Source organism: Protobothrops mucrosquamatus, unplaced genomic scaffold (assembly GCF_001527695.2).
Source record: "Protobothrops mucrosquamatus isolate PMUCROS unplaced genomic scaffold, P.Mucros_1.0 scaffold48, whole genome shotgun sequence".
NCBI lineage: Eukaryota > Metazoa > Chordata > Lepidosauria > Squamata > Viperidae > Protobothrops > Protobothrops mucrosquamatus.
Window position 1 is genome coordinate 490,628 of NW_015386430.1, and position 26,290 is coordinate 516,917.

Genomic DNA, 26,290 nt, shown 5'->3' on the forward strand with positions numbered 1-26,290 from the left:
GGTCCAGAAAAGGTCGCAACTGGTGAATCAGGCGAACCTGATAAAACGCCCCCCTGGTCACGGCCGACAGATGGTCTTCCAATGTCAGCCGTGGATCCAGGAGGACTCCCAAGTTGCGAGCCTTCTCTGAGGGGGCCAAAATTTCGCCCCCTATAGTCAGCGATGGAATCAGCTGACTATGCCGAGGCGCCGGCAGCCATAGCCACTCAGTCTTGGAAGGGTTGAGCCTGAGTCTGTTCCTCCCCATCCAGACCCTCACGGCCTCCAGGCAACGGGTCATCACGTCAAGGGCATCGTTGGGGTGGCCTGGGGTGGAAATGTCACAGGAAATGTCACAGGAGGCCTGGGCATGGCAGAAAAAGCTGTTCTGAATCCTGTTAACGAAAATTACTTGGCTGATGGATTCCATAGAAGGCCTTTTCTGCTGGAGTAAGTGGGGCAGGCCAATCCCATTGGGCAAGAATTTGGTCTCCTTCATTTCACATGTTGGTCTCCTTTATTTCATTGAAAACACAGTATGCACTCTTGATTTAAGAGCTGATTAACATGTTCATGCAATGTAATCTTAAGAAGTTTTTAGCTGAATTGGTTCTTGGTCAAAAATTTAGTTATGCAAAAGCTTCACAGAATACTGCTAAAGTAATTGCCATGATGTTACCTGAGTAGCTTGCTTGATCATTCTCCTGAAGAGGTGTGCACAGAGCAGCAAGGAGGTTAGTTCATTCAGTAAAAATAAACAAAACATGCAGTGAAACTCAGTTTAGCAGAGTGGTGAAATTTCTGTCAAATCCAAATTTGCATCATTAATGTAATTAATATAATTTGTGAAGACAGTCTGCATTTGTTTATAAACACATTATATTGGAAACAACCTTGTCTACTTTGTATGTGCTACACTGCATATTCCTTGATGTGCTGAAATCTTGCCTTGTTTCTGTAAAATGTCATATGAGATCCTACTGACTGAAACATTAACTGAAATTAGCTTACTGGGATTGTTCCTGGCCCAGCTAAATCCTAGTGAATAAATCTACCACTGAAGTGTTGTGGCCTTATAGCCTGATTAAGTCAGTACTCAATACCATCCTAGGAACTAAACAGGATAATCTTTTACCTGGACTGTAGAAAAATCGGAGCAAAGCTTCTCATTACTGTAGTGGCAGCTTCTGTGGCAAAATTTTCCTGTTACCTAATAGTTTTTATAATATTCTTCCTCTCTTGCACATTGAAAATTTTAGTAATTAAATGATCTTAAATTGCCTGCACATTCAAGACAATTTTGCACACATTTCTGTGTTTGTTCTGTCCTTTGACAGCACTCTGAATGATTAGTGGCTTCTTGAGCTAGTTTTATGCAGAAGCTCCTGAAAGTATTTCTTTTAAACGAGACACGTCTGGATAGGGGGATTGACGTCTGAAGTAAAATTTTGTCTATTGAATGAATTTCAGAGAACCCAGATTTTATTGTAATTTTAAAATAATTATGAAGGATTTTTTCAGAAACAATCAAAATGCTATAAAGAATTTTGGTAAAGTTAACACAGTCCACTATGAAACTAAAATGGATTTGGTGTTTTACTGATCTAGGTTTAGTAAAATATAGTAACAGTAACAGCTTGTCTTAAAGAGTAGTACAATTGTAGGCAAGAACCCTACTGTTACTCTAAAGCTAGTAAGCATGTTCACTATCTCAGCATTAATGTTATCCTGTGCTGTGATAGTACATATGTTAGTATGTCAATTGCAAAATGTTGTCTTAGCTTGGGGTAAAACTGGGTTTCAGTTGCAATTGTAGCATACTAGGTAAGCAGTATTGTTCTTACCATTAGTAACGAATGTTGATGTGACATATTAGAAAAACTATTTAGCATTCTTACAGTAAGATATAGAAAGTGTAGTCTAGCTTATGTGAAGATTTTGAGGAGCAGTTACAAATAATTATCTGTGGATCTATCTAGTGATGACCATGACAACAAGATTGCAAGTTAAAGTATATGAGTAATAAAGAGCCTGAATTAATAGGGGAATGAAAGAAATACATATGCTGTTTGTTTGTGAAACAGAATATGGAAATCTTAAATCTCTCCTGTTGAACTTAGACTCAGAAGATTTGGCCACTATGGAAGATATTCCTCAATCCTAATCTTGATTAGCCTCAAGACGCAAGGTTGCCTGTGCCAAAAGGGAGCAATTCTCATTATCCTTGCACATGGCATTCCTATTCTGCATGTCATCCTTGCCTTATATTAGTAGGCCTTGTGGCTAAGCAGCAATTAGAGCATCATACCTTTTGAACTCAAATGGCAGAAACGAGAAATTTTCTTGTTCTTCTTTGTTGCAAAAATGTGAACTAGAGATGCTTCCCCACTGATTCGTGGTTTTCTGAAACATCTCTGGATGTTCAGTCTAAGTCTAGACAAATTGTTTATTTAATTAGGATACAGCCAAATTCTGTGTCAAGTTTTCTCTGCCCAGAGGAACAATCAGGATGCCTCTAATGGCAGCCCCTTCAATCGCATTCTTCCTTGATTTTCTTTGTGGAGCCATCTTATATCCAAATGACTCACATCTGTAAGTGGCTGGTGACTGTTTTCATGTTCATTGGATTTGTAGCATGACCAAATAAAAAAAACAACCCCCCCAAACCTGAGACAATTGACTGAGAAAATGAGTTCCCTAGCTTGAACTGCATCCATACAGTTACGTCCTTGCAAAGATGTCTCAAAGGTAGCCCTATCAATATATTGAGGAGTTCCAATATTAAATGTGCCTTTAAGGTAACCTGCACTCTGTACCTAAACGAAGAGTGTATGAGTAATTTGGTCTAGTGATTAAGGCACCAGGATAGAAATGGAAAGACTGAGTTTTATTCCCACCTTAATATTGAACACTAGCTGGGGGACCTTGGGCCAGTCACTCACTCTCAGTCCAATTCACTTTGGAGGATTGTTGGGGGAAAATAATAAAGGCAGGATACAAAAAAAAAATAGTGATTTGAGAGGAAGAAGGTTGAGAAAGTTGCTGTTGGATATAGTTGATGACATCCTCAAAGAGATGTTAGAATTTTAAAGAACAAAAATAATATATGGATTGATGTATATAGAAAAGGATAGTTTGCAAGTACAGATATTCCCCAACTTACGACCACAATTGAGTCCAAAAGTTATATTGCTAAGTGAGAAATTTGTTGAGTTTTGCCCCATTTTATGACTTTTCTTGCCACATTTGTTAAGTGAATGCAGTTGTTAAGTGAATCATGGAATCATATGACCATGGGGATGCTGTAATGATCATAACTGTGAAAAATGGCCATACGTCACTTTTTTCAGTGCTGTTGCAACTTTGAACACTCACTAAATGAACTGTTGTAAGTTGTGGACTACCTGTATGCTCTCTAATGGCCTTGCCATTTGCTGTGCATGCCCCCCAATTGCAGAAGCCACACCAACCTTGCTGCTCGCCTGTGCACCCCCTCACAATTGCAGAAGCCATGCCGGTCTTGCTGCTTGCCTGCATGCACCCTCATGCTCCCCAACGCCAGAAACCGCGCTGGCTTTGTTCCTCCTTCCTCGTTTGAATGGCAAGCCAAACTGTCTTTGTCAAGCCCCTTGAGGCACCTCTCCTTCCCTCCCTGTCTGCTCCCCCCAGTGGCGGCTACTACTGCCACCACTCCCCCTTCCTCTGGTCCTGGTCACAGATCTGCAAGGCCCCAAAACTTGCGGAGCATCTCACACTGCCCCCGCACAGTCCCTACGATTGCCCATTGCCAATTCCACTGCCCCCGCTGCACCGTTACTTCTGCCTGCCACCTGATTGGCTGGGGGCTATTTGTCCCATGCAGCCAAACACTTGGGTCAAACAGTATCTGGGTGAATGGGCCAGGCCTAAAGCAGAGGGCCAGGGGCCCACTGACTGTGGAGAATGGCTGGGGGAGGGCCAGCAGAGGAGGAAAGCTGGCTGTAAATGGGTTGAGGCGGGTGGCAGGGGGTGAAGGAAGTGCAGCCAAAGGTCCTTGCCTAAACGCCCTAAACCCGTTATTGAGATACAAATGACAGACTCAGTAATTCCTCTGTAGAACTGTATCAGCAGTTCCCTGGGCAATCTGAGCTTTCTGAGTTGATGCAGGTAGAACATTCTTTGTTTTGCCTTTTTAATGATGGTTCCAATGTTAGCTGTCCATTTCAAGTCCTAGGAGATTATAGAACCCAGAAACCTGAAGATCTCTACTGTTGATACTGTGTTGCCTGATATTGTAAGAGGAAGTAGAATAGGAGAGCTTCTAAAATCTACTATCATCTCTACAGTTTTAAGAGTGTTCAGCTCTAGATTGTTCCAGTTGCACCATGGGGCCAGTTGATCTACCTCTTGTCTATATGCAGACTCATTGTCTCGAATGAGACCAATGATTGTTGTATCATCTGCAAATTTCAGTACTTTAACAGAGGGATCCGTTGAGATGCAGTCACTGGTATATATAGAGAAGAGTAATGGAAAGAGCACACAGCCCTGGGGGGGGGGGGAAACTCCTGTGCTAACTAAACAGGTATTCGATGTGATTTTCCCTACCTTCATTTGCTGCTTCCTGGGTAGAAACTTTTAAGAAATGAAATGAATACTTGACAATAAGTATTGGGTATATTTTTGCTAATGAGTTTTTTTTACTAGAGGTTTGGTTAGAGGTAGTCCTCACCAACTAAAATTGGAATTGATAAATCTATTGCTAAGTGGCGTTATTAAATGAAGCATCTTGTAACTGCACTGGATTTATATTGATTCTGCTGCAGTCAGTGTGGACAGCACATTTCCTGCCAGTTTCCTCCTTGACTTTGCTGGTCAGAAACCAGCTATGAAGGTTATAAATGATGATCATGTGGCCATGAGACATGAGTTGTGTATGCCAGTAGTGAAGTGCCCAAATTGTGATCATGTAACCATAGAAATGCTGTAATGGCCATCTTAAACCTACTTTTTCATTGCCCTTGTAACACAGAATGGTTGCTATTTGGGAATTGAGGGCCACCTATGTATGATATGGCTAAAGTTTATGCTTAGAACCTCACTAGACAACCCAGTTAGATCATTGATTCAGAGGTGTTTCCTCTTGTGTTATCTAAACAAGAGAAACAGAATAACCATGGGTGGGCAAAAAAAGCAGTGGGAGTGGGAGCAACTTCCAATTTCCTGCCAGTTTCTCCATTGAGCTTTATTTTGGGAAGTCAATAAAGAAATTTTCCATTCTTCCCTCTTCCTTGTTTGCTTGCTTGGTTCTCCCCTCCCCCTTTTCCTTCCCTTTCTTCTTCCCTCCCTCAAATTCCTGCTGGCTTCCCCATTTACTTGTGAAGCTTGCAGTGAGAAACTAAAAAACTGTTGCCCTATGATACACTATTTAGCCAGTTAAGGGTCATGGCAACAAACATTTTAGGAGTATATGGATACTGGCTGTTGCTGAAATGCAAGCAATTAAATTTATCCGATATCATTCAGTAGGTGTTTATAATTTGATCTTTCATTTCTTGGCCTTGGATAACAAGATTTATTATGCGTATTTGCTATGAAAAAGAATGAACATATAGCTTCTTAATTTTTATGGATGCTAAATGTTTTATTGTAGGATGTCTACCACTTCCATGTTGCAGATGAATTCAAGTATAGGTAGTCCTTGACTTACAATTGACCTCAAAATTTCTGTTGCTAAATGAGTTGCTCCATTTTACCACCTTGCCACATCTGTTAAGTGGCAAAAATGGCAATAAGTTGCTTTTTTCAGTGCTCTTGTAACTTTGAACAGTCACTAAATGTTGCAAGTTGAGAACTACTCATATATTAAAGTAGGGGTCCCTGGACTACCACCAGTCTGTGGCACACCAGAAACCAGGCTATTCAAACAAGCAAAGCCCCATCTGTGCACATACAGAATGCAAGGCAGTACACGAAACCACATCCTTCCCCCAGTCCACCAAAAAACCTCTCTCCATGGAACCGGTCCCTGGTGCTGAAAAGGTTGGGGACTACAGTACTAAAGCAACTAATTGTTAGATCTTATGGGAATTTTGTTCTCTTTGCATTTTATTCAGTCTATCCACTTTGCTCAAACTGTTACATAAAGTAAAAAAAAACTATCCTTGAATGTTTGTATTTGTCATTCATTTGTATCACAGTATAGGTAACACTTGACAGGGGAAACTTGCAAAATGTTCATTTTTGCATGGATTTTTGTAATTAATTTATAATTTATAATCATTGCAAAAATGATAAATGATTTGAAAATTGAGAGATTGAACAAATTAACTGTTAGACACAGGCATATCTCTGATTATTGCTGCATTAGTATAATGACTTTTACAAATTGAATTATCAACTAGGAATTTAAAAAGACATATTATATTGTTATTCATTAATGCATATGTTTTAAACTTTACTATGAACTCTGAGGTATTGTTAACACTGCTCTTACAGGTTGAAGAGCCTGGAAAAAGTATGAGATCATGGAAATGGACAGTGGAACATATACTCTACAAAGCTTTTCGGTCATACCTTTTACCTCCTACAAATTTTAGAGAAGATGGCAATATTTTGCAACTTGCTAATCTACTTGACTTGTACAAAGTTTTTGAGCGATGCTAAATACAAATATTTATTCTAGGACTATTTAATCTATTTTCTTTCTCATCATTATAACTTTAATCAATCATTAAATAGTACTGTATTTTAACTTTTGCGTAAAAATGACTATTGAATGGTTAGAAAATTAATCAACTATTGTTCAACATTTCACAATATCCACATATTGTACAGTGAGCAAATAAAGAAAACTTAATTAAACTCCTAACTGATACAACTGATGAAGGTGTATATTGGGCAAATATGGAAGATCACAATTATTTTTCTACTTGATGCTGTTTTAGTATTTTTGCTGGCAGATATTTGGGAATAGATGATTAGAGCATTCTTGAATGTAAAGGATCACTCAAATTTTATATAGAGATATAGGTAGTCCTCGACTTATGACCATAATTGAAAGCAAAGTTTTTGCTGCTAAGCAAGACAGTTTTTAAGTGAATTTTGCCCCATTTAATGACCTTTCTTGCCACAGTTGTTAAGTGAATCACTGCAGTTAAGTTAGTAACATGGCTGTTAAGTGAATCTAGCTTACCCATTGACTTTGCTTGTCCAAAGATTGCAAAAGGTGATCACATGATGCTGGGACACTGCAACCATCATAAATACAAGTCAGTTGCCAAGCATCTTAATTCTGATCATGTGACCATGGGGATGCTGCAATGCTCATAAGAAAAATGGTCATAAGTCACTTTTTTTAGTGCCATTATAACTTTGAATGGTCACTAAACAAACTGTTGTAAGTTGAGGACCACTTGTAATAGAAATTAGCAATTTTCTATTAGTAATATCATAGTGATTATAAACAGTTCCTGCTGACATAGTTTTTACTTAATTATATCCTGTCAAGTTTATCATTCAAAATAAATAACAAACATTTTCAGTCTGTAATGTTTTGAGTTGCGTGGGAGGATCAAAATTTTCAGAATTAGCACAATGAAAAGCTCAACAATGAAAATGCCAGAGAACATTAAGACAAGACACACCCATGCTATGCAAAGTGTCCATTTAATAATTTTATATCCGCCACATTTCTCCCACCCACATTTCACTCCACACTTAAGCAGCATACACATCAGGTTTTACACACTGTACGATAACAAATCTTGCTCACTATTCTTACATTAAAAATAGGGATAGTACTGTTTAAAATTGAAATCTCAAGTGTGCATCACCATGCAATAAAGCAGATTTTATACAAGTCATTTCTATTTTATATAAATTTAAATATTTTACAAAAGTGTTTTCCATCAAAATGTAAAAAGTTTAGCAAACAAGACTCCAATTGTGTTTTAAAATAAATGGTATTTGATTCCACATTATATTTTGTTCTAATCTCTGAAGTTCTCATTGCACTGTATTAAAAGGCACTTGTGCCGTGTGATGATCTCAAGCACATAATTGGTTAGTTTGTTGTGCAGCAAATACTCTTGAATTCGTGCATCTCTTTCCAAGCACCAAGCATTAATTAAAGCAGTTGAAAATAACTCAGAGAATAAACTTGATTTCACAAGTGTGAAAATAGTTTATATAAAATAAGTCAACTATAGGGAATTGGGCTCCATCAGATTCCTGAATTAAGCGGCTAGAACTCATCACTTGCATAAATATGTAAGCTGTTTTTCCCATTTGCTCAAGTTAAAATATTATGAAACTAAAACTCACTGAACAGCTTTGTTTTAAAATTTATGCCAAGGAAAGCCTGTACGTATATAAAATAAGCTCAGGCATTTCCAGGAGCAGTGCATTCTTTAGTTTCCTTTCTATTGTTGAGATAGCAATGCAGTTCGATTTGCCTTCATTTTCTCTAACCGTTTCACTAAGTGACTGTTGGTCATCTCCATTTCGTCTGTCCTATCCAATGCTGTTCTTAACTAAAAAAAAAAAGAGACAAAACTGTTAACTTGAGAAAACCAATGTACCATCTAAATATATCATAAAACAACAAAATATTTTGTTGCAGCTTTTTTATTAAACTAAAGTCCCCAAGTAATTTAGCAAATCTAAAACACTCTTTGCTTACAAAAAAGGTTTGAAAGCATTTTAGCCCTACGTTTAGCAGCATCAGGTTAAACTACAACTAAACTGGGTGACAAAAGATAAACTTATGCAGCAGCTAAATTATGAAACAGACAAATACTGAAATTTTCATGTAAGCCATAACTCAATTGCTTTTCTTTACACTATTTTAATGTCCACTATCAAACCCAAAGGTAAAGAAATCACTTAGAAGGAGAGGCATATGGGTACGCTTTTTGGCAATACACACAAGCCACCTGTTTTCATTCACTATTCCACTTCATTCTGAGCCAGCTGTAGTTTCAAAAGAGCCACACATGAAGAACTAAATTGCAGTAGTCTAATCTTGAAATTGTCACATTTGTTATCAATAGAAGCTCTCTTATTTGCCAACACTGGTTAAAAATTCCACTTATCATGAAGGCTACTCAACTGCCCATGCCAAATCCAGGATGAGCTCCAGGATGGAAACTTACTCTTTAGATAAAGTATCACCAAATCCAAATTCCAATCCCTAGAATTGGCAGCAAATCATGCCCAAAACCAATGATACCTCATGCATTTGGAGATATTCAAAGGCTTTTGAGATGTCCAACCTGCTTCTTGGGGAAAAATATCACTCACTTTTGTCTCATGTCAAACTATGGAAATTAAGTCTTATGTTTGTTACTTTCCCATTCTTTCAGATGCTAATGTAGTACATAGGAATTAGCCTCCTAACATCTCCCAAGTATATGGAGTCATCCAGGTCATGGTTATCCCTAAGGTGCTTTTCAAAAGGCAACTGGACTTTGTTTTTCCTTGAAGAGATTTCAGTTCTCATCCAAGTAGCTTCTGAAGAAGCTTCTTGGATAAGAAGCAAAACATCTTCAAGGAAAAACTAAAGTCCAGTTGCCTTTTGAAAAGCACCTTTAGGTCTCCCAAAGTAATCCCCAAAAGTCAAAGCAAAAATGCCCCAATGCCACTTTCTGAGAGACTGAAACAAAAAGTAGGACACTGTCAACCCTGTAAGAAGCAACTGAGAAACTGCAAGAATAACAAAATTGTATTTCTCTATCATCCATTGAAGGCAACTGCAACAAAGCTACAAAACCCACAGTAGAAAGTATTTAAGTAGTTCATTTCCTACAAAAGTTCTAGACTTGCAGTGCCATCATTTTGACTAAATATACAATTCAAGTGACTTTATATATTAAAAAAAACTTTTCAGAGGACCTCTAATGGTAATAGAGCAGCACTACATTTAATAGCTTCAAAGAAATCCCACTGTCCAGTTAATCTATAGATGAAGAAGGAAACCCATCCTTTTTCTCAGAATAAACTTAAGTTCACTATTCATAAGTTTTCCCTTTCTGCTCAAATGAAGATGGTCAGCTAGCTTCAGAAAGGCCTACGTGTGGTTCAGAAAACATCTCCCCTTCTTTTCTGGAGATATGGTCTTCTCTAAAAACATTGGAAGATGCTTCTAATCAAACCATTATTCAATGGATCCTAACCATAGCCGAGAGATTTTAGTTAACGGGATCCATCTATCAGTATCTGGCTTTGGACTGGCTATGACAGGTTAAGACTAAACCAAGGAGAGTGGAAATTCAAGAATAAGTTAAGAATGTATGTTTCTTACTCTGTTTTCAAGAAATGTGCTAGCTTGGGAATAAAATCACTGATTGGGCAAAACATATCCCAAATACAGGTAGTCCTCGACTTATGAGCACAATTGAGCCCAAAATGTCTGTTGTTAAGTGAGTTTTGCCCCATTTAATGACTTTTCTTGCCACAGTTGTTAAATAAATGACTGCAGTTAGTAACCTGGTTGTTAAGTGAATCTGGCTTCCCCATTGACTTTGCTTGTCAGAAGGTTGTAAAAAGGGATCACATGACCCTGGGACACAGCAAAGGTCATAAATATGAATCAATTTCCAAGCATCTGAATTTTGATCACATGATTCTGGGGATGCTACAAAGGTTGTAACTCTAAAAAACGTTCATAAGTCATATTTTTCAGTGCTGTTGTAACTTTGAACGTTTACTAAATGAACTGTTGTAAGTCGAGGATTACCTGCACAGGTACTACTCAGCTTACCTGTAATCTTCTAATATTCTGTGGTGAATGCCCTCAAAGGTACCCTTTTCAGGATGGGAATGCTTTCATACTAAGATTGAAAAACTTTCTAGGATTTAATTCAATGATTTTAGCTTCACTAAAGGAATAGGATATAGTTTATGTATTTCTGCTTAAATATGGTACACGTGTTATTGGAAACTTTGCTCTTGGAGAATAAACAAAGGAGCTAAAGAGACTGTAATATCTCAGATGCTCCAGTCCATGTTACATATTGTGTATCTGATTATCCAGTATGCATCACTTCTCAAAGAAGACAGAAAAGTGAGATGGCATTAGAACTATATGCTGAACTTTTTGCTTTTCGTTTGTATTTGGGATAAATCTGTATCTAATCTAAGAACCACAGTGGAATAAAGAGATCTTTTAATTTGTTAATGGAATAAACAGATCTTTTAATTTGTTAAGAACTCACAACCTGTCATTCCAAAACAGGCGTTCAACAGTACCAGAATCTTGAAGGAAGCTGCTGAGGTTAGAAAAGAGGTTGGGGAGAATCTGTGGACTATGGCAAGATTACGCAGAAATGCATGCTTGAGGAATCCAATAAATAGACTGATGTTACAAACTTCCATCCAGATTTCTTAACACACTTGAGACCATAGATATATAATTCTAACAGCTTTGACTTAAGGTCAACTAAGAAATCCTTCTCACCGATTAGGAGATTGGTGAATAATAATGAGGCAATTCTCTTAAATGATTTGAGATGATAAACCTCCAGATGTACCCACAGACCTGCTATGCCATTCTAGATACTAGTCTAATAAATACTATTAAATCAAAATAACGTAAGTTAATTAATTCTTATTTAGATAGTGCAGATTAAATACAAGTAGCCTAGGGTTCAAAAGAAATATGGGATCCAGCTTTAGTTGGCCCATTTAAGCTGGAAGTGGACAAGTCATGCTATGAATATGTTCATAAGGACAAGAAAGTTAAAACAAAGAGTAAGAAAAATAATCCCACTGGTAATTGGTAAATTCATTTGTTATCCTTGATTCACAAGATCCTTTAGGATTCCATGGAATAGAAATAAGACATAGAATTATTATTTTGACCATTCTGTCATCCAATAGTACAGGTAGTCCTCATTTAGTGACAATGATGAAAAAGTAACTTTGCAACCATCCTTGCATTTATAACTTTTGCAGTTTTGTACAGCACAGGAAAGCTTAAGTGAAATCATAAATGCTGTTACAAAGTTAATGATTAAATTGCCGGTCCCTATTATGATCACTAAATGAGGACTACTTGTATACAAGTTCTATAATTTCTTCCTAGTATCTTATTTGAAATATGATAATAAAAATGTGATGTTTCAGAAGACTAGACAGATGAAACTTGAAATCTTAAATATCTGATTATGTATTGTATAATATAATTTTATTTTGGTTCCTGAAATGGCATGGCGGTTTCATCATATATGTGATCTGATATATGCTTTCAGAAAGCACCTGCTCTCAGTTTATGTAAACCCTGCATCATCAGTCATGGGATAAATTGATGTTCTGGTAAATAGCTCCACATTCTGATTTTCTAATATTTTTCATGAGGTCTTTTATTAAAAAAATAGACTTAAGATTCTTATTGCAGCCCCTAACTCCTTTAGGAAATTAAGTGGAAAGTATCTTTACAACCAGAGAAAAGACCTTTCCTAGCCTGGGTAGCTCCTGAATATAAAATGAATATTTGCCTTCCTATATATTTTACTCTTTCCAATTTTTAAAACAAGGGATTCATTTTCCAAACCAGCAGGGGATTATAGAAAAGTCTCACGACAATATAGTATCATTACCTGAATAAGCAATGATAAATGCCAAGTAGTAGATACTGTTTGCTTTTTTAAGGATAAAAATGGGAGTATAAAGTCTTTGGGAAGTAAACTATTCTTATTTTCACCCGTAACTTTCCCTCCAACTGGTCCAAAACTGAGCCAAAATCAATTTTGTCATTTTGAAACTACCTGTATGAATGAGATGTTAAGGGCAGAAACTGGAAGTGTCTGCCTCCCAGAGACCTCATATTCCCGTTTGCATATATAGGAGGATTCAAGGGGGCGATGGAGGAAAGTTGCATTGCTGGAAATGGATTATTTTATTGCTAGATGTTAATAAGCCTGATCTTGGATGCTGAATTCTGCGAATGATTTGGTTTCTGGCTGTCCTATGAACACACAATTTCACACTACAATTGCAAAAAACCTATGGACAGAGTATTTATATTACTTTGAAATAACAATAATCTCAAGCTACCTTTAAATATAGCATACATTATTCACAGCTCAATTACTATACTATTACTAATCTGCTTTCACTGAAAGAAAAAGGAGACACTTACTTCTCGCTGAAGTTTTCTCTTTTCTGCTTTCAGTTCATCTTCTACTTTTTCTGCATTTTCTGCAGCAGTTTTATATCTCACCACCTGTCCTTCAAGTCTTAAAACCTAAAAGACCAATGATTTGTTTATCTTCCCGTATGCAAGGAAGATTCAATGTAATTTTGACCTTTCTTTAAAAGCACTAAATGGAAAGCATTTACTTTTCACTGTTCCTTCCAAGGAATCAATACAAATATGTCAACAATACATATTCAAGTGATATAATCATACCCAGAAACTCAACAGAATACTAATTAATTCAAATGAAATACAAACATGGCATTGATATCACTGATTATAAGTGAAGATTTTCCCAATGTAAATGTTTATGTGCACTGTTTCTACATCAGACATAGTCCTCTTTTCATTTCTTTTAACTTGAGATGCCCAAATATCTTTCCTGGCCATCAACTCCTATATACAGTGCTTATTGCTTGAGGAATGGTCCTCTTAAGAAAATATCAAACCCTGTACATCATTGGCCTGATAATAGATGATAGGATTCCCATACTAGTGGTGTAAAAGAGGCATATTATGTGATGAAGTAGGGGAAAAAATGGGGGAAGGATGGTGTATGGCCCTTAAGTTTGGAATATATCAACATCTTAAAAGATACCTACATTTTGTTCCAAAGTAGTTATATCTTGTTCAGCTTTTGAAAGTTTAAATTTGAAATCACTTATTTGTCTGTTGGCATCTCCTAGAGACAAGAAAATTTAGAATTTAAGAATTGTAAACCAAACTTCCGAATTCACTTCAAATCAAACCTTTACTTATTGCAAATGTTTGTTGTGGAGGAAAACAGAGCACTAAATGTGGCAATTAGGTAACTCTGGAGACTGGTATTTTTCAATATTTATTCCTGAAAGTTTATGAGGTGAATGCTTAAGATCTCAGGAGTTTAGTCAACACTTTTATTGGAATATGAAAAACAGAATGACTTCGGTAATAATATTTTAATCTTATATACAATGGAAATGTAGTTGTTTTAAAAATTGCGAATGGTAGATCAAAAGATATTATACAAATTAACCGTCAAGACATTTCTCACCATGTCAGGAGAGAATGTAAGAAATAGCTCAAATGAGAAACAAGTTTTCTTTCTGCAGTTTTCATTCTCTCTGGTTATGACAAGAACTATAAATTTCACAACTGATACCAAACTTTGCCTGTTTTCCTTAATATTCCCTCATTTTAAATTGTACCTTATACATCTAAAACTATATTCAATACTTTCATTAAATATGCTTTATCATCTGGTACAAAATTGCAAAACACAAACTGAAAATTTGCATAGAAATCAAGACATGACTACATCAAAGTGCATCTTCTTTGAATACTGAATGAATGAACATACTCTGCATTTCAATTAATTGCAAATCAGAACCATTTTCAAGTCCTGTTAAATCAGCATTTGTGCTTTCATGCCTAGAGGATTTCTGCCGGGCCTCTTCCAATTGCAATTTCAGTTTTTTAATCTGAAATTAAAATAAAACAATATTTTCAGTATTTCACTTCAAACTTTATTTATTCCTTATCTAAAATGAATGGATATCATATTTAACAATTAGCATCTACTGCTATAATCAGGAATCCAGTTGATTGTTTTCAGCTTTAAATAAATCTACAAGATTTGTCTGAATAGGATGCTGCTATTCCAACAAATTGGCAATTTAGTTATGGATATTTATATCCCTTAAAATGCTAAGATTATAGAAAAAATAGTTGTGAATATCAGCACTGAATAAACTGCCATGTTATATGAATGGTTTTAACTGGAACAAAAGTTTTGCCATATACATATTATGAAATATTTAATATATACCGCAGAAATTCACAACCTGTTGCTCTTAAAAGATTTTGCAATGGCCCTTAACAACCTCCAAAATTGCTAGCAAAATGCAATTTTTAGTAACAAAAGGAGAATAAATAAATGCATGATTAAGAAGTAGACATCTACATATTCTTATACTGAGTTAAACTTAAAGTCTATATGACATCACTACAAATGCACATTTGTTCTGCCTATACCCACCATTTTTGGGGATATGCTTTAAGCATACTATTCAAAGACTAAATGGATGTGGCACTAAGCATACTATTCAAAGGCTAAACAATTTCCAGTAATGAGGTTTTAATTAAATAATAAAATACAGTTGCTTTATTACCTCCAGAATTAGCTTTGTTTGTTTAGGCTATAATTCTGTTGTTTCAGCAATAATCCAGGAACTATAGGATTCATGTTTTTTTTCTCTATTCTCTTTTGACTCTTTATTGATTGAGAATGATCTAGGAGGGGCTTTATGTATGTTGAATTCTAAGCTTATAGTGGGAAACTTGTAGGAAAAAGTTAAGCTGGAGAAAACTGTCTTACAGATGAAATATCAGATTGCTGTACTTAAAGAATGTACAGCAATCTGATCTTTCACCTGTAAAACACATAAATCTCCAGCTTAACTTTTTCCTACAAGTTTCCCATTATAAGCTTAGAATTCAACATATATAAAGCCCGTCCTGGATCATTCTCAATCAATAAACAGTCAGAAGAGAATAGAGAAAAAAAACATGAATCCTATGGTTCCTGGATTATTGCTGAAGCAACAGAATTACAGCCTAAACCAGTGATGGCGAACCTTTTAGAGACTGAGTGCCCAAACTGCAACCCAAAACCCACATGCATCGTTGAGTGCCGGGTTGGTGTGGCCCATTGGCTGGGTGTGGCCAATTGGGTGGGCATGGCTGCGGTGGTAACGGCAGACTGGGTGGGACTAAAAAGTTCAATCAATCAATTCCAACTTTGCAAGATCTTTTTTCCCCCCCGCGAGAAGTTGAAATTGACTGAACTTTTTTTTTTTTTTGCACACGGCAGTGGAGGCCTAAAACGAAAAGGTTTTATAAAACCCAGCTGAAGGCCTAGGACTGGGGCAACGGCGCACATGCCCACAGAAAGGGCTCTTAGTGCCGCCTCTGGCACCCGTGCCATAGGTTCGCCACCACTGGCCTAAACAAACAAAGCTAACTCTGGAGGTCATAAAGCGACAGTATTTTCTGTTATTTAATTACAACTTCATTATGGGAAGTTGTTTATCTCATTATTGCTTTAGAAACCTTCAGGAGACTTACCTGTGACAATAGCTCTTCCTTTTCTCCTGCTAGCTTTCGTAGTCTAACATCTAAAACAAACAAATAGCTTAATTTCACAAATTGGAAGGCTTTTGAAGAATAGTTTATGTGGTTAGAATTCCACCTAAAATTCACAATAAGACAGGTAGGATCTTTTTAAGCAAAACTAGCACACAAAACTTTAAAAAAAATGAATTAAGGCTATTATCTTTAACTTGCAAGTGCAAATAAAATTTGAGGAGGGTGACTTGAGCAAACCATCACTGAATTACAGCAAAATCACTTTAAAAATTGTAACTTAAGGCATGGGGCCCAACTAAGCAGTTAGATTAATTAACTCTTAGTATAGTAATCCACACTTACCTTACTTGTTCAGGCACTGTTCAAAGTCACAACAGTGCTGAAAAATAACTTTACAACCAATGCCTGTATTTATAACCTTTGCAGTATCTGTCAGTCATGTGTTCACCATTGTAGTCAGTATAGATTGTATCTATTGCCCAGCGGAGAGGTTGGAGAGAACGGATTACAAGAGAGTAAGCAGACACACAATGGGGAATATAGTCGAAAGAATATGCTTATTTCAGCAGATGTGAGGACACTACACAAACAGCCCAGTGTATTCCCCATTGAGTGCCTGCTTACTCTTTTGTAATCTGATCCTCTCCTATGAATGTAATATTAATTCCCTTCTGGTTAATTATCCCAGCGCCAAGGTGAAAATTCCAAAGAGGAGGGGTGTGGTTAGAAGACAAACAAAAATCTAAGATGTGAAACTGATTAGTCTTGTCAGTTTCCAGCCAGCTATCCCAATGCAGCAGTTTGTTTTTGGAATATTTTCTACAGGAAGTATTCTAATACACAGCGACTTAAATTTAAATATTTAAAAGCAAAAATTTACTGTATGTTTATAGACATTTTGTAAGCCTGAAAAGATTTATGGAGTGCTGGAATTAATCACACAGAACTAAAAGGCTGATCTGTCTAAAAGTACAATTCTTTTGGTATAATTTTAAATTTATATGCGCTGAAGCCCCAATTTAATGTTAATCTTTTAAGAAAATGCTTATTTACCTAGTGGTCCTTCCCCTGCTGACTCCAAAACTTGAGCAGCTTCTTGTGATACAACTGTAATTGCACCAATTACTGGTTTATGGTTAATATCACCATTTGGAGTGACTTCTGGGATTATTACTAATCCATGTTTCTGGGGGGGGGAAAAGCAACATTAACAATATTTATCAGAAAATTTTATTTTACAGATAAGCTATTTACTTAGCTAACATAATCAAAAGTCACAACACCATTGTTTCCATACATGAGTTAGTATAAAGGAGAAAATGATGTGGTAATGATGCTGTACTTTCCATTATACTACCTATGGCCTGATTCCCCAATCTACATTTATAAAAAGTACTACTGCTAACATACCTCTCCTCTCTTCATTGTTTCCTTCAGGTCAGCCAGCTCATCTCTGAGCTCATCTCGCTCAATTCTAATGCAGTCAAAATATTCTTTTTGTCTCTCTAGAGCCTGGTTACAGCCAAGTAGCACAAAGAAAATAGTATAGAAAAAAGATTGTGTGATAGATAAGAGAGATTTCTTGTAAATACAAGAAGAGTACTAAACAAAAAGAAGAAAATAAAGCTTTACACAATCCTGTGTTTGCCACAAAAAAATCCTGTGTTTGCCATATTTAGTACAAGAATTCCTCAGTTATAATGGATCTGTCAAATATGTATCTAGTCTTGTTCACTATATTACATATAAACTTTAAATACAGTTCTGGTGTAGTATTTCTTCCACACTAAGCCTATCATTCTCACAAATAAATCCCGATGCTAGGATTCAACGTGGAATTGATAAAATATGAAATATATCACATAAATTAGGGCTGAATTGGATTTGTCATAGGCAGTTCAGACCTACTAAAATCAATGCAACTAAATTAAAACCATTAATTTGTGTAATTCTACTTTGCAATTAAATCTGTACCAAACCACATTATTCAAATTTTTATCCAAAACCTAGAGCAAGAAAATATAATCCTCTGTGATGCACTAAGATTTTCAGATATAAACATTTGGATTTGATAGCAGGCCTACAAAATTATATGTATGGTATTATGATTTTCAATTTAAATGAAACAATGTTGTCAATTGAGTTTTTACTGAAGAATATTAAAAAAAAGAGGAAACCATATAGTTTCCTATTTCTCTTCAGGGCCCTGATTCTGCTTTGTATGCTAGATTTTTATAGGATACCTGCTTCTCAGAAGCCAATCGGTTAGTAAATTGGTAAGCTTTTAAATAGTTTCCCCAGCAGTCCATCAATCAGTAGATTCCTAAAAACTATGGAGTGAAGAGAGAACTGCACCTACAGTATATTACAGAGTCACTAAATAGGTGGCTCATGTCCACCATTCTCAAACCTATATTTCATTTTTACTCATAAACTAGCATCCAAATACAAAACTTAACTGCAACACTGGAAGTACTGATCAATCATTCTGCTTTATCATAAATGTATTCATGCATGCAGCATATGATCTTGAATGGCACTTATTTATTTTCTAGTATCCAGCATTAATTTATTTAATCTAATTTATTGCTGTATTTGTAGTTACTATATTCAGATCCTCTGCATACTGAAACCATTAACAATCTTGTCAACATTTGCCATTCTAGTCCTAATCACTTTCACCTCAGAATAATCTCATACCCCAATTTTTTTATCTTTCCAATTAACTGTTTCCTGGAGGTCAAACACCTCTTTGGATATAGATTCTATTTTCTGCTGCATGCGCTGGTTCTCCTGCAGTAAACACAGGGAAAAGAATAAAAGAAGAGGAAAAACAAGTAAAAGGAATTACAAAAAGATAGAAGTGAGTAAGTAAGCCAAAGAAACATGAAAGACAGAGGTATTATGAACGAAGATTTGAAGGGTAGAATTACAAACAGATTTAGGATTGATGCTCAAATAATCTACAACTGTCTTATATTACTGACAGTCCTTGATTTATGACTATTCATTCAGCAACCATTCAAAATTAAGATAGCATTGAAAAATGGGATTTAGGACTCATATCCAAACTTATGGCCACTGTAGTACCTTGTACTCCACTTGGCAATCCACCCATCCTTATGACCAATCATAAGAATGCTGCAGCTTCCCCCCTCCCCGGTCCTGCAGGCCTTGGTCCTGCTTCCCACTCCCCTTTGTTCTACACTGTCTTCCCCACCCCCATCATGGCTTGATCACTTACCTTTTTGGATAGATTTCCTTTGGGAGGCAGCTACTTTGCCATATGGCCATTCTGCAGTTGTGCCTGCACTCACTATCCCAGAAGTAGACACCATTTTGGGAGTTGCCATAATTCCAATGATGCAGGAAGGGGAGCATGGGGTGCTTCAGGGAGTGGAGATAGTCCTGGGAGGCCTAGCAGAGGCTGCATCTGAACTGAAGGTTCTTCAGTGCAAACCTAGACATGCACTAGGTCTCCCAGGGCTTCCTCCACATCTGTGGCACCTCAGGCTCTGCTAATAACTGTAACAGGGAGAGCAGTGATTGGGGTCATTAAGTAAGGTGATCACATGGGTACCTCATATAATGGCTGTCACAATTTGTGTACATAATTGGCAGCTTCCATTATGATTGTAACTCAAGGACTACCACATATTTATGTATAAACATATAATTTGACCAAGAGTTTAATTATATTTGAAATGTATCCAATTTTAAAATATTGGTATAATGTCACTTTTATACCATATACCGGTTCAGTGTGGCTGCTACAGTTTATATCAAGGGATCTTCCATGTTTTTAATACAGACAACATAGCCACATCCCCAACTTTATATTACTACATTATACATAGCTGTTACTCAATCCAACCAATCCAAGGTACAATAATTCTGCATATTCATCCCTTACTATCATAATCAGCTAAAAATCAATGAATATCAAAAAAACAAGGAGCAAATACAACATACAAAACTGACCATCTGGAGTCTGAATTCAAGTATCTAAGCCATATTTTTTACTGATCAAAGCACTTCTATCTTATCTGAATACAGTTTCTATTTTTTCAATCATTTAGTAAATTGTCAAATTGATCAATAGATCATTTTCTTGGTAATAAAAAACAAAAAGAAATAGATACACACATACGTACAACATTGATGATGCCAATTTTGAAAAGATCTCTTAATCGAGGATCTAAGGAGACTTCTGTGGGACACTACAGATCAAAGGCTCGGCTATTAACGATTAGTCTTCAGAATCAGATTTTGGATATTACAAAAAAGACCAAAAGAGTGATCTTCTGGTTCAAAGACTGTAAGGTAATCCTGAAGGATATCAAATTCTATTAAGAATGCCCGGCAAATTAATATAACTAACATTCTTTGCCTTCATTTGTAACATTCTTCTATTCACATCTGAGAGCAGATAGCTCACTATTCCAATCAAATTGTTCCACAAACACCATACTCAAAGATATTTTATATTATCATTAGATTTTTCTCACATTTTACTTTTATATTTTACTTAATTTTAACATACAGACATATATTCATGTGTGTGTGTGTGTGTGTGTGTGTATGTATAGTCCTTGACTTAACAACCATTCATTTATAACCATTCAAAGTTATAACGGCACTGAAAAAAGTGAGTTATGATCCGTTTTTCACACTTATGACCGCTGCTGCATCCCCATGAGCAAGTGATCAAAATTTGTATGCTTGACCAATTGGTTCATATTTATGACGGTTGCAGTGTCCCAAGGTCATGTCATCACCATTTGCAATCTTGTGACAAGCAAAGCCAATGGGAAGCCAGATTCACGTCACAACCATGTTAAGAACTTAAACAAATGCAATGATCACTTGACAACTATGGCAGAAAGGCCATAAAACAGGACAAAATTCGCTTAGCAATAGAAATGTTGGGCTTGATTGTGGTCATAAATCTAGGACTACCTGTATGTGTGTATGCCATTGTATGTGCGTGCATGCGTGTGTGTGTGTACATAACAACAGCACTCAGACTTCGGAATAGGAGAACTTGCTGCAGCCAACTCACCATGGCCAAATCACCATGGTCAACTCGCCACAGCCAAATCACCGTGGCCAATTTGCCATGGATAACTTGCCACAGGATAACTCGCTGAAGGACAATTTGTCATGCCCCCATTGGAGCCTGAATCTGCAGAGGAATGAGCCGGAACTGGAGCTGACAGAGATTGAGGGGGAGGGGTCGTTGGCTTTCGAGGAATATGGGAAGAGCAGGCTGAGACAGGCCAGGGCCTTTCAGGATTGGGATGGCTTGTAGGCCAGAAGGAACAGGGGCAGGATGACCAAGAGAAGCTAAGCAGTGAACATGAGAGACAGAGCTCAGGCGATGAGCAAGGACCACCCCCTCCTGATCCTCGAGCATGGGGAGTGAAGAGAAGGCGGGAACAGTGCAAGCTGACCCAACTACTCGGGAGGAGAGTGCCGTGCCCCAGGTCATCACACAATTCAACTATTTAATTTAATCATTTGGAATAATTTTAAAAAATAATTTTGTCATTCACATTTCATTTTGTCCCTCCTTTGGCATCCTTTCTTTAATGATTTTATTCCATCATTTCTTTGATATTAGTGTAACTCTTCTCCCATGAGGAGTTGTCTCATGGGGAGTTGGCCGTGGTGAATTATTCGCAGCAAGTTGGCTGCAGGGGGTTGGCTATGGTGAGTTGTCATAGACCCCTCAGACTCTTTAAGCAGTTTACAGCCAGAGCCATTGTAGCGCAGTGGTTAGAATGCAGTACTGCACGCCAATTCTTCTGGCTGCTAGGAGTTCAATCCTGATTGGCTCAAGGTTGACTCAGCCTTCCATTCTTTTGAGATCAGTAAAATGAGGACCCAGATTGTTGGGGGCAATATGCTGACTCTGTAAATTGCTTAGAGAGTGCTATAAAGCGGTATATAAGTCTAAGTGTTATTGCTATTACATAGTCAGCATATTGCCCCCAACAATCTGGCTCCTCAAGAAGGATGGAAGGCTGACTCAACCTTGAACTGGTCAAGATTGAACTCCTGGCAGTAGGGAGAGTTAGCCTGCAATATATTCTCATTCTCGTTCTCTCTTACACACACACACACTTCAGCCAGTAAGTGTACCTAATATTCCTGTCTCCTATTTTTCCCACAGCCACAGCACTGTTTAGTAAGTCAAGTTGAGACAGAGTGACTGCCACAAAGTGATTCAGCCAGCTTTCATATCTAAGAGAGGTGTCAAACTCACAGTTAACCTGGTTCCAGGCAAGCCATCTTAATCACTATACCAAACTAATAATAATTGTATAACTGTACTTATACAAATCTAGTCCATTAAGGAAAAAAATCATTAGTAAAGATCTTGCTATTGTCTCCCTTTTGAGATATATAAAAACAAAAAGAAGTGACTGGATAGGATAGTAATTACAGTGTCACTCTAATGTAGAAGACCAGTAGGAGTCCTTGGGCTATAAACCTCTTGGGTTCTCTACCTCAAATATGAGAATGACACAAACAAGTAGAGTCATGCCAGATGTTACCTGGATTAGCAAGATCCACATCATATGTTGAGGAACCAGGACAATCTGACAATAAGTGGACTATCAGAAAAACAATACATGGATGAGACAAAAGAACCTGGTTTGACAGAATGCTACTATAACAATAGACTTAATGAGAAAGGATACTGTATATGAAATATATGAATGGCCTATTGCTGGGCTGAAGACCTGCATCCTCATTAACTGAGAAATGGTTAGTTACCCAATACTTCAACAAAGTGAAGAGAAAGCTGCTTTCATAACTTGAGAAACACCAACTACACATTACATCACAGACTCAACAAGACCAGGAAGACCAACTGGATGTACAGCCAACACCTGGAACATCACTGCCACATTACAGAGCACAGCAGCTGATATGAAACATAAGATCATATATAAACTAGCTACAGTCAATCCTTGAAGCCTATTATCAAAGCTTATTGGAGATGGAGATGCTAAAAGATGCCAATAGAGCCCTCGTGACAATCTCTACTATCACTATAACCAATGAACTGGTATAGGCTGAAAACATACAAAGCCTAACTCCAGCTGAAGTTCTAGGGTGTGCTACAGATGCCAGAAAAGATAATGAAGTCCTAGATTGCACCAAGAAAGGGACAGTTTCAAGATTATATTAAGTGATAGTATTGCTTTATATTATACTGGTGAGACCACACTTGGAACATTGCATCCAGTTTTGGTCACCACGATACAAAAAAGATGTTGAGACCCTAGAAAGAGTGCAGAGAAAAGCAACAAAGATGATATAGGGCCCAGAGCTAAACCATACAATGAAAGATTGAGGTAACTAGGTATGTCTAGTCCAGGGGTAGGCAACCTCGGCTTTTTTATGACTCATGGACTTCAACTCCCAGAATTCGTGAGTCAGCATAGCTGACTCACGAATTCTGGGAGTTGAAGTCCATGAGTCATAAAAGAGCCGAGGTTGCCTACCCCTGGTGTAGTCTAACAAAGAGAAGAACTAGGGGTAGCAATCTTCCAGTATTTGAGGGTTTGCACAGAAAAGAGAGGAGCTGACCTATTCTCCAAAGCAAGTCAAGAAAGTAACAGAGGAAGATGATTAAAGAGAGAGCTAACCTAGATCTAAGGAGAAATTTCCTGACAGTGAGAACAATCAGAAGAACGACTTACCTCTGGAAGTTGTAGATACTCCATTACTGGAGGTTTTCAAGAAGAGATTGAGTAGCATTTGTACAGAATGGGCAGGAGATTAGACTAGAAGACCTGCAAAGTTCTTTCCAACTCTATTATTCAGTGTTTTATAACAGCAGTGAAAACTGGCTGCAGAACCTGGTCGTAGACCACAACTATCTCCCATAACAGGAGCCAATTATCATCACAGTAGCAGAAATCCAACAGTGAGTCAAGAACATGAAAAGTTAAACAGCACCTGGCTTGGACATGATCCACTCTTACTGGCTAAAAAAAACATAACAGCAGTGCATGAACATCTAGCAGCATATATGAACCAGCTGCTAGCAGCAGGCTCCCACCCAGAGTGGCTAATTCAAGGGAGGACAAGTGCTGATAATGAAAGATCCCCATAAAAAAACAGCATCATCCAACTATTGGTCAATAACCTGCCTCCTTACTATCTGGAAAGTCATACCAGGCATCATAGCTGCCAAGTCACAGAAATATACGGTTCAATACATGAGCACAGCTCAGAAGGGAATTAATAGTAACAGCAGAGGCTCAAAACATCAATTGCTCATTGATAGAGCAGTCACCAAAGACTTAAGATTTAGGCAAATCAATCTGAGCACAGCTGGAGTGACTACAGGAAAGCGAATGACTATATGCCAGATAGATGGATCTGTGAATCCCTGGACCTATACAAAGTCACAGGATACTAAGGACATTCCTCAAAAACTCAGTGGGGCTATGGAAGACAATCCTGGAAATGAATTCAAGAAAGCTTACACAAGTGGCCATCAAGTCTAGTATGTATCAAGAAGATGGTACTGTCCTCACTGCAAACCTGTTGGCCAACTATAAGAAATGTCTGACCTCTGTGATTGCCAACAAGGGTTTTGCCACCAAGTACTAAGTCATGTTTTGCGAAGGGGTCAAATACTTATTTCACTCATTAAAATGCAAATCAATTTATAACTGGTTTTTTGTTGTTGTTATTGTCTCTCACTGTTAAAATAAACCTACCATTACAATTATAGACTGATCATTTCTTTGTCAGTGGACAAAAAAACAAAATCAGCAAGGGATAAATAATTTTTCCCCTCACTGTAGTGGCAGAATATAAGATACAGGCAGGAACAGAAAACACTGAACAATACAACCCAATATCTGGAATTGTGTAAAGGAACATCTGCATAGTGTATAGGCTATATCCTCTCAAGTCCAGATGGGAGATTCCACAGAAGGTGACTGAGAATAGCAGGGCTTGCTGTAATGTATAAATAGCTTTTTTTCTTCTCTAACCAATTGTATTGTATAAAATAACCCCTCATAACTGCCTTACTAGCCTCACAAACTGTTATAAAATCTGTCCCTTTACCTAAAATTATTATCAAAATATTTGTGTAATTTCTTTTTACAGTCCTTAGATACTTAGATTTCAGTAAGGCATTTGACAAGGTAGACCACAACCTACTCCAGTGGTGGCGAACCTATGGCACGGGTGCTAGAGGTGGCACTCAGAGCCCTCTTTGTGGGCATGCGCGCCGTCGCCCCAGTCCTAGGCCTTCAGCTGGGTTTTATAAAACCTTTTTGCTTTAGGCCTCCGCCGCCATGTACAAAAAAAAATATGGTTCCATCAATCAGTCAATTTCAACTTCTCGCAGGGAAAAAAAAAGATCTTGCAAAGTTGGAATTGATTGATTGAACTTTTTAGTCCCACCCAGTCTGCTGTTACCACTGCAGCCACGCCCACCCAATGAGCCACACCCACCCAATGGGCCACATCCACCCAGCACCCGGCGATGCATAAGTGGGTTTTGGGTTGCAGTTTGGGCACTTGGTCTCTAAAACGTTCGCCATCACTGACCTACTCCTTGGTAAGCTAGGAAAAGGTGGAAGAGGCAACATCACCATCAGATGGATCTGTAGCTGGCTAATAAATCGTACTCAACGAGTAGTCCTCAATGGCACTACATCCACAAGGAGAGAAGTAAGCAGTGGGGTATCACAAAGTTCCGTCCTAGGCCCAGTACTCTTCAATATCTTCATAAATGACTAAGATGAGGGAATTGAAGGGGAACTCATCAAATTTGCAGATGACACTAAACTGGCAGGAGTATCCAACACCTCAGAAGACAAACTCAGGATCCAAAAAGATCTTGACAAACTTGAACAATGGGCCCTATCCTATTCAATGTGGAGAAAAGCAAAGTCTTACATTTAGGCAGGAAAAAACAAAGATACAAATACAGATTGGGCGAGACCTGGCTTAAAAACAGTTACTGTG

General features: G+C 37.5%; 2 protein-coding genes across 2 annotated transcripts in view; one reads left to right on the forward strand and one right to left on the reverse strand.

Annotated features, from left to right (window-relative positions):
• Positions 1-6,990, forward strand: part of MLH1 (mutL homolog 1) — a 41,527-nt gene extending 34,537 nt beyond the window's left edge. The window contains exon 19 of the mRNA XM_015811737.1: positions 6,457-6,990. Within this exon, the coding sequence (XP_015667223.1) occupies positions 6,457-6,624 (168 nt within the window). The 3' untranslated portion in view covers positions 6,625-6,990. The remainder of the gene's footprint in view (positions 1-6,456) is intronic.
• Positions 6,991-7,346: 356 nt separating this feature from the next.
• Positions 7,347-26,290, reverse strand: part of LRRFIP2 (LRR binding FLII interacting protein 2) — a gene marked incomplete in the record, with an annotated part of 71,883 nt that continues 52,939 nt past the window's right edge. The window contains 8 exon segments of the mRNA XM_015811738.1: positions 7,347-8,492; positions 13,100-13,204; positions 13,759-13,838; positions 14,496-14,616; positions 16,262-16,311; positions 17,336-17,468; positions 17,693-17,794; positions 18,983-19,075. Of these exon segments, the coding sequence (XP_015667224.1) occupies positions 8,382-8,492; positions 13,100-13,204; positions 13,759-13,838; positions 14,496-14,616; positions 16,262-16,311; positions 17,336-17,468; positions 17,693-17,794; positions 18,983-19,075 (795 nt within the window).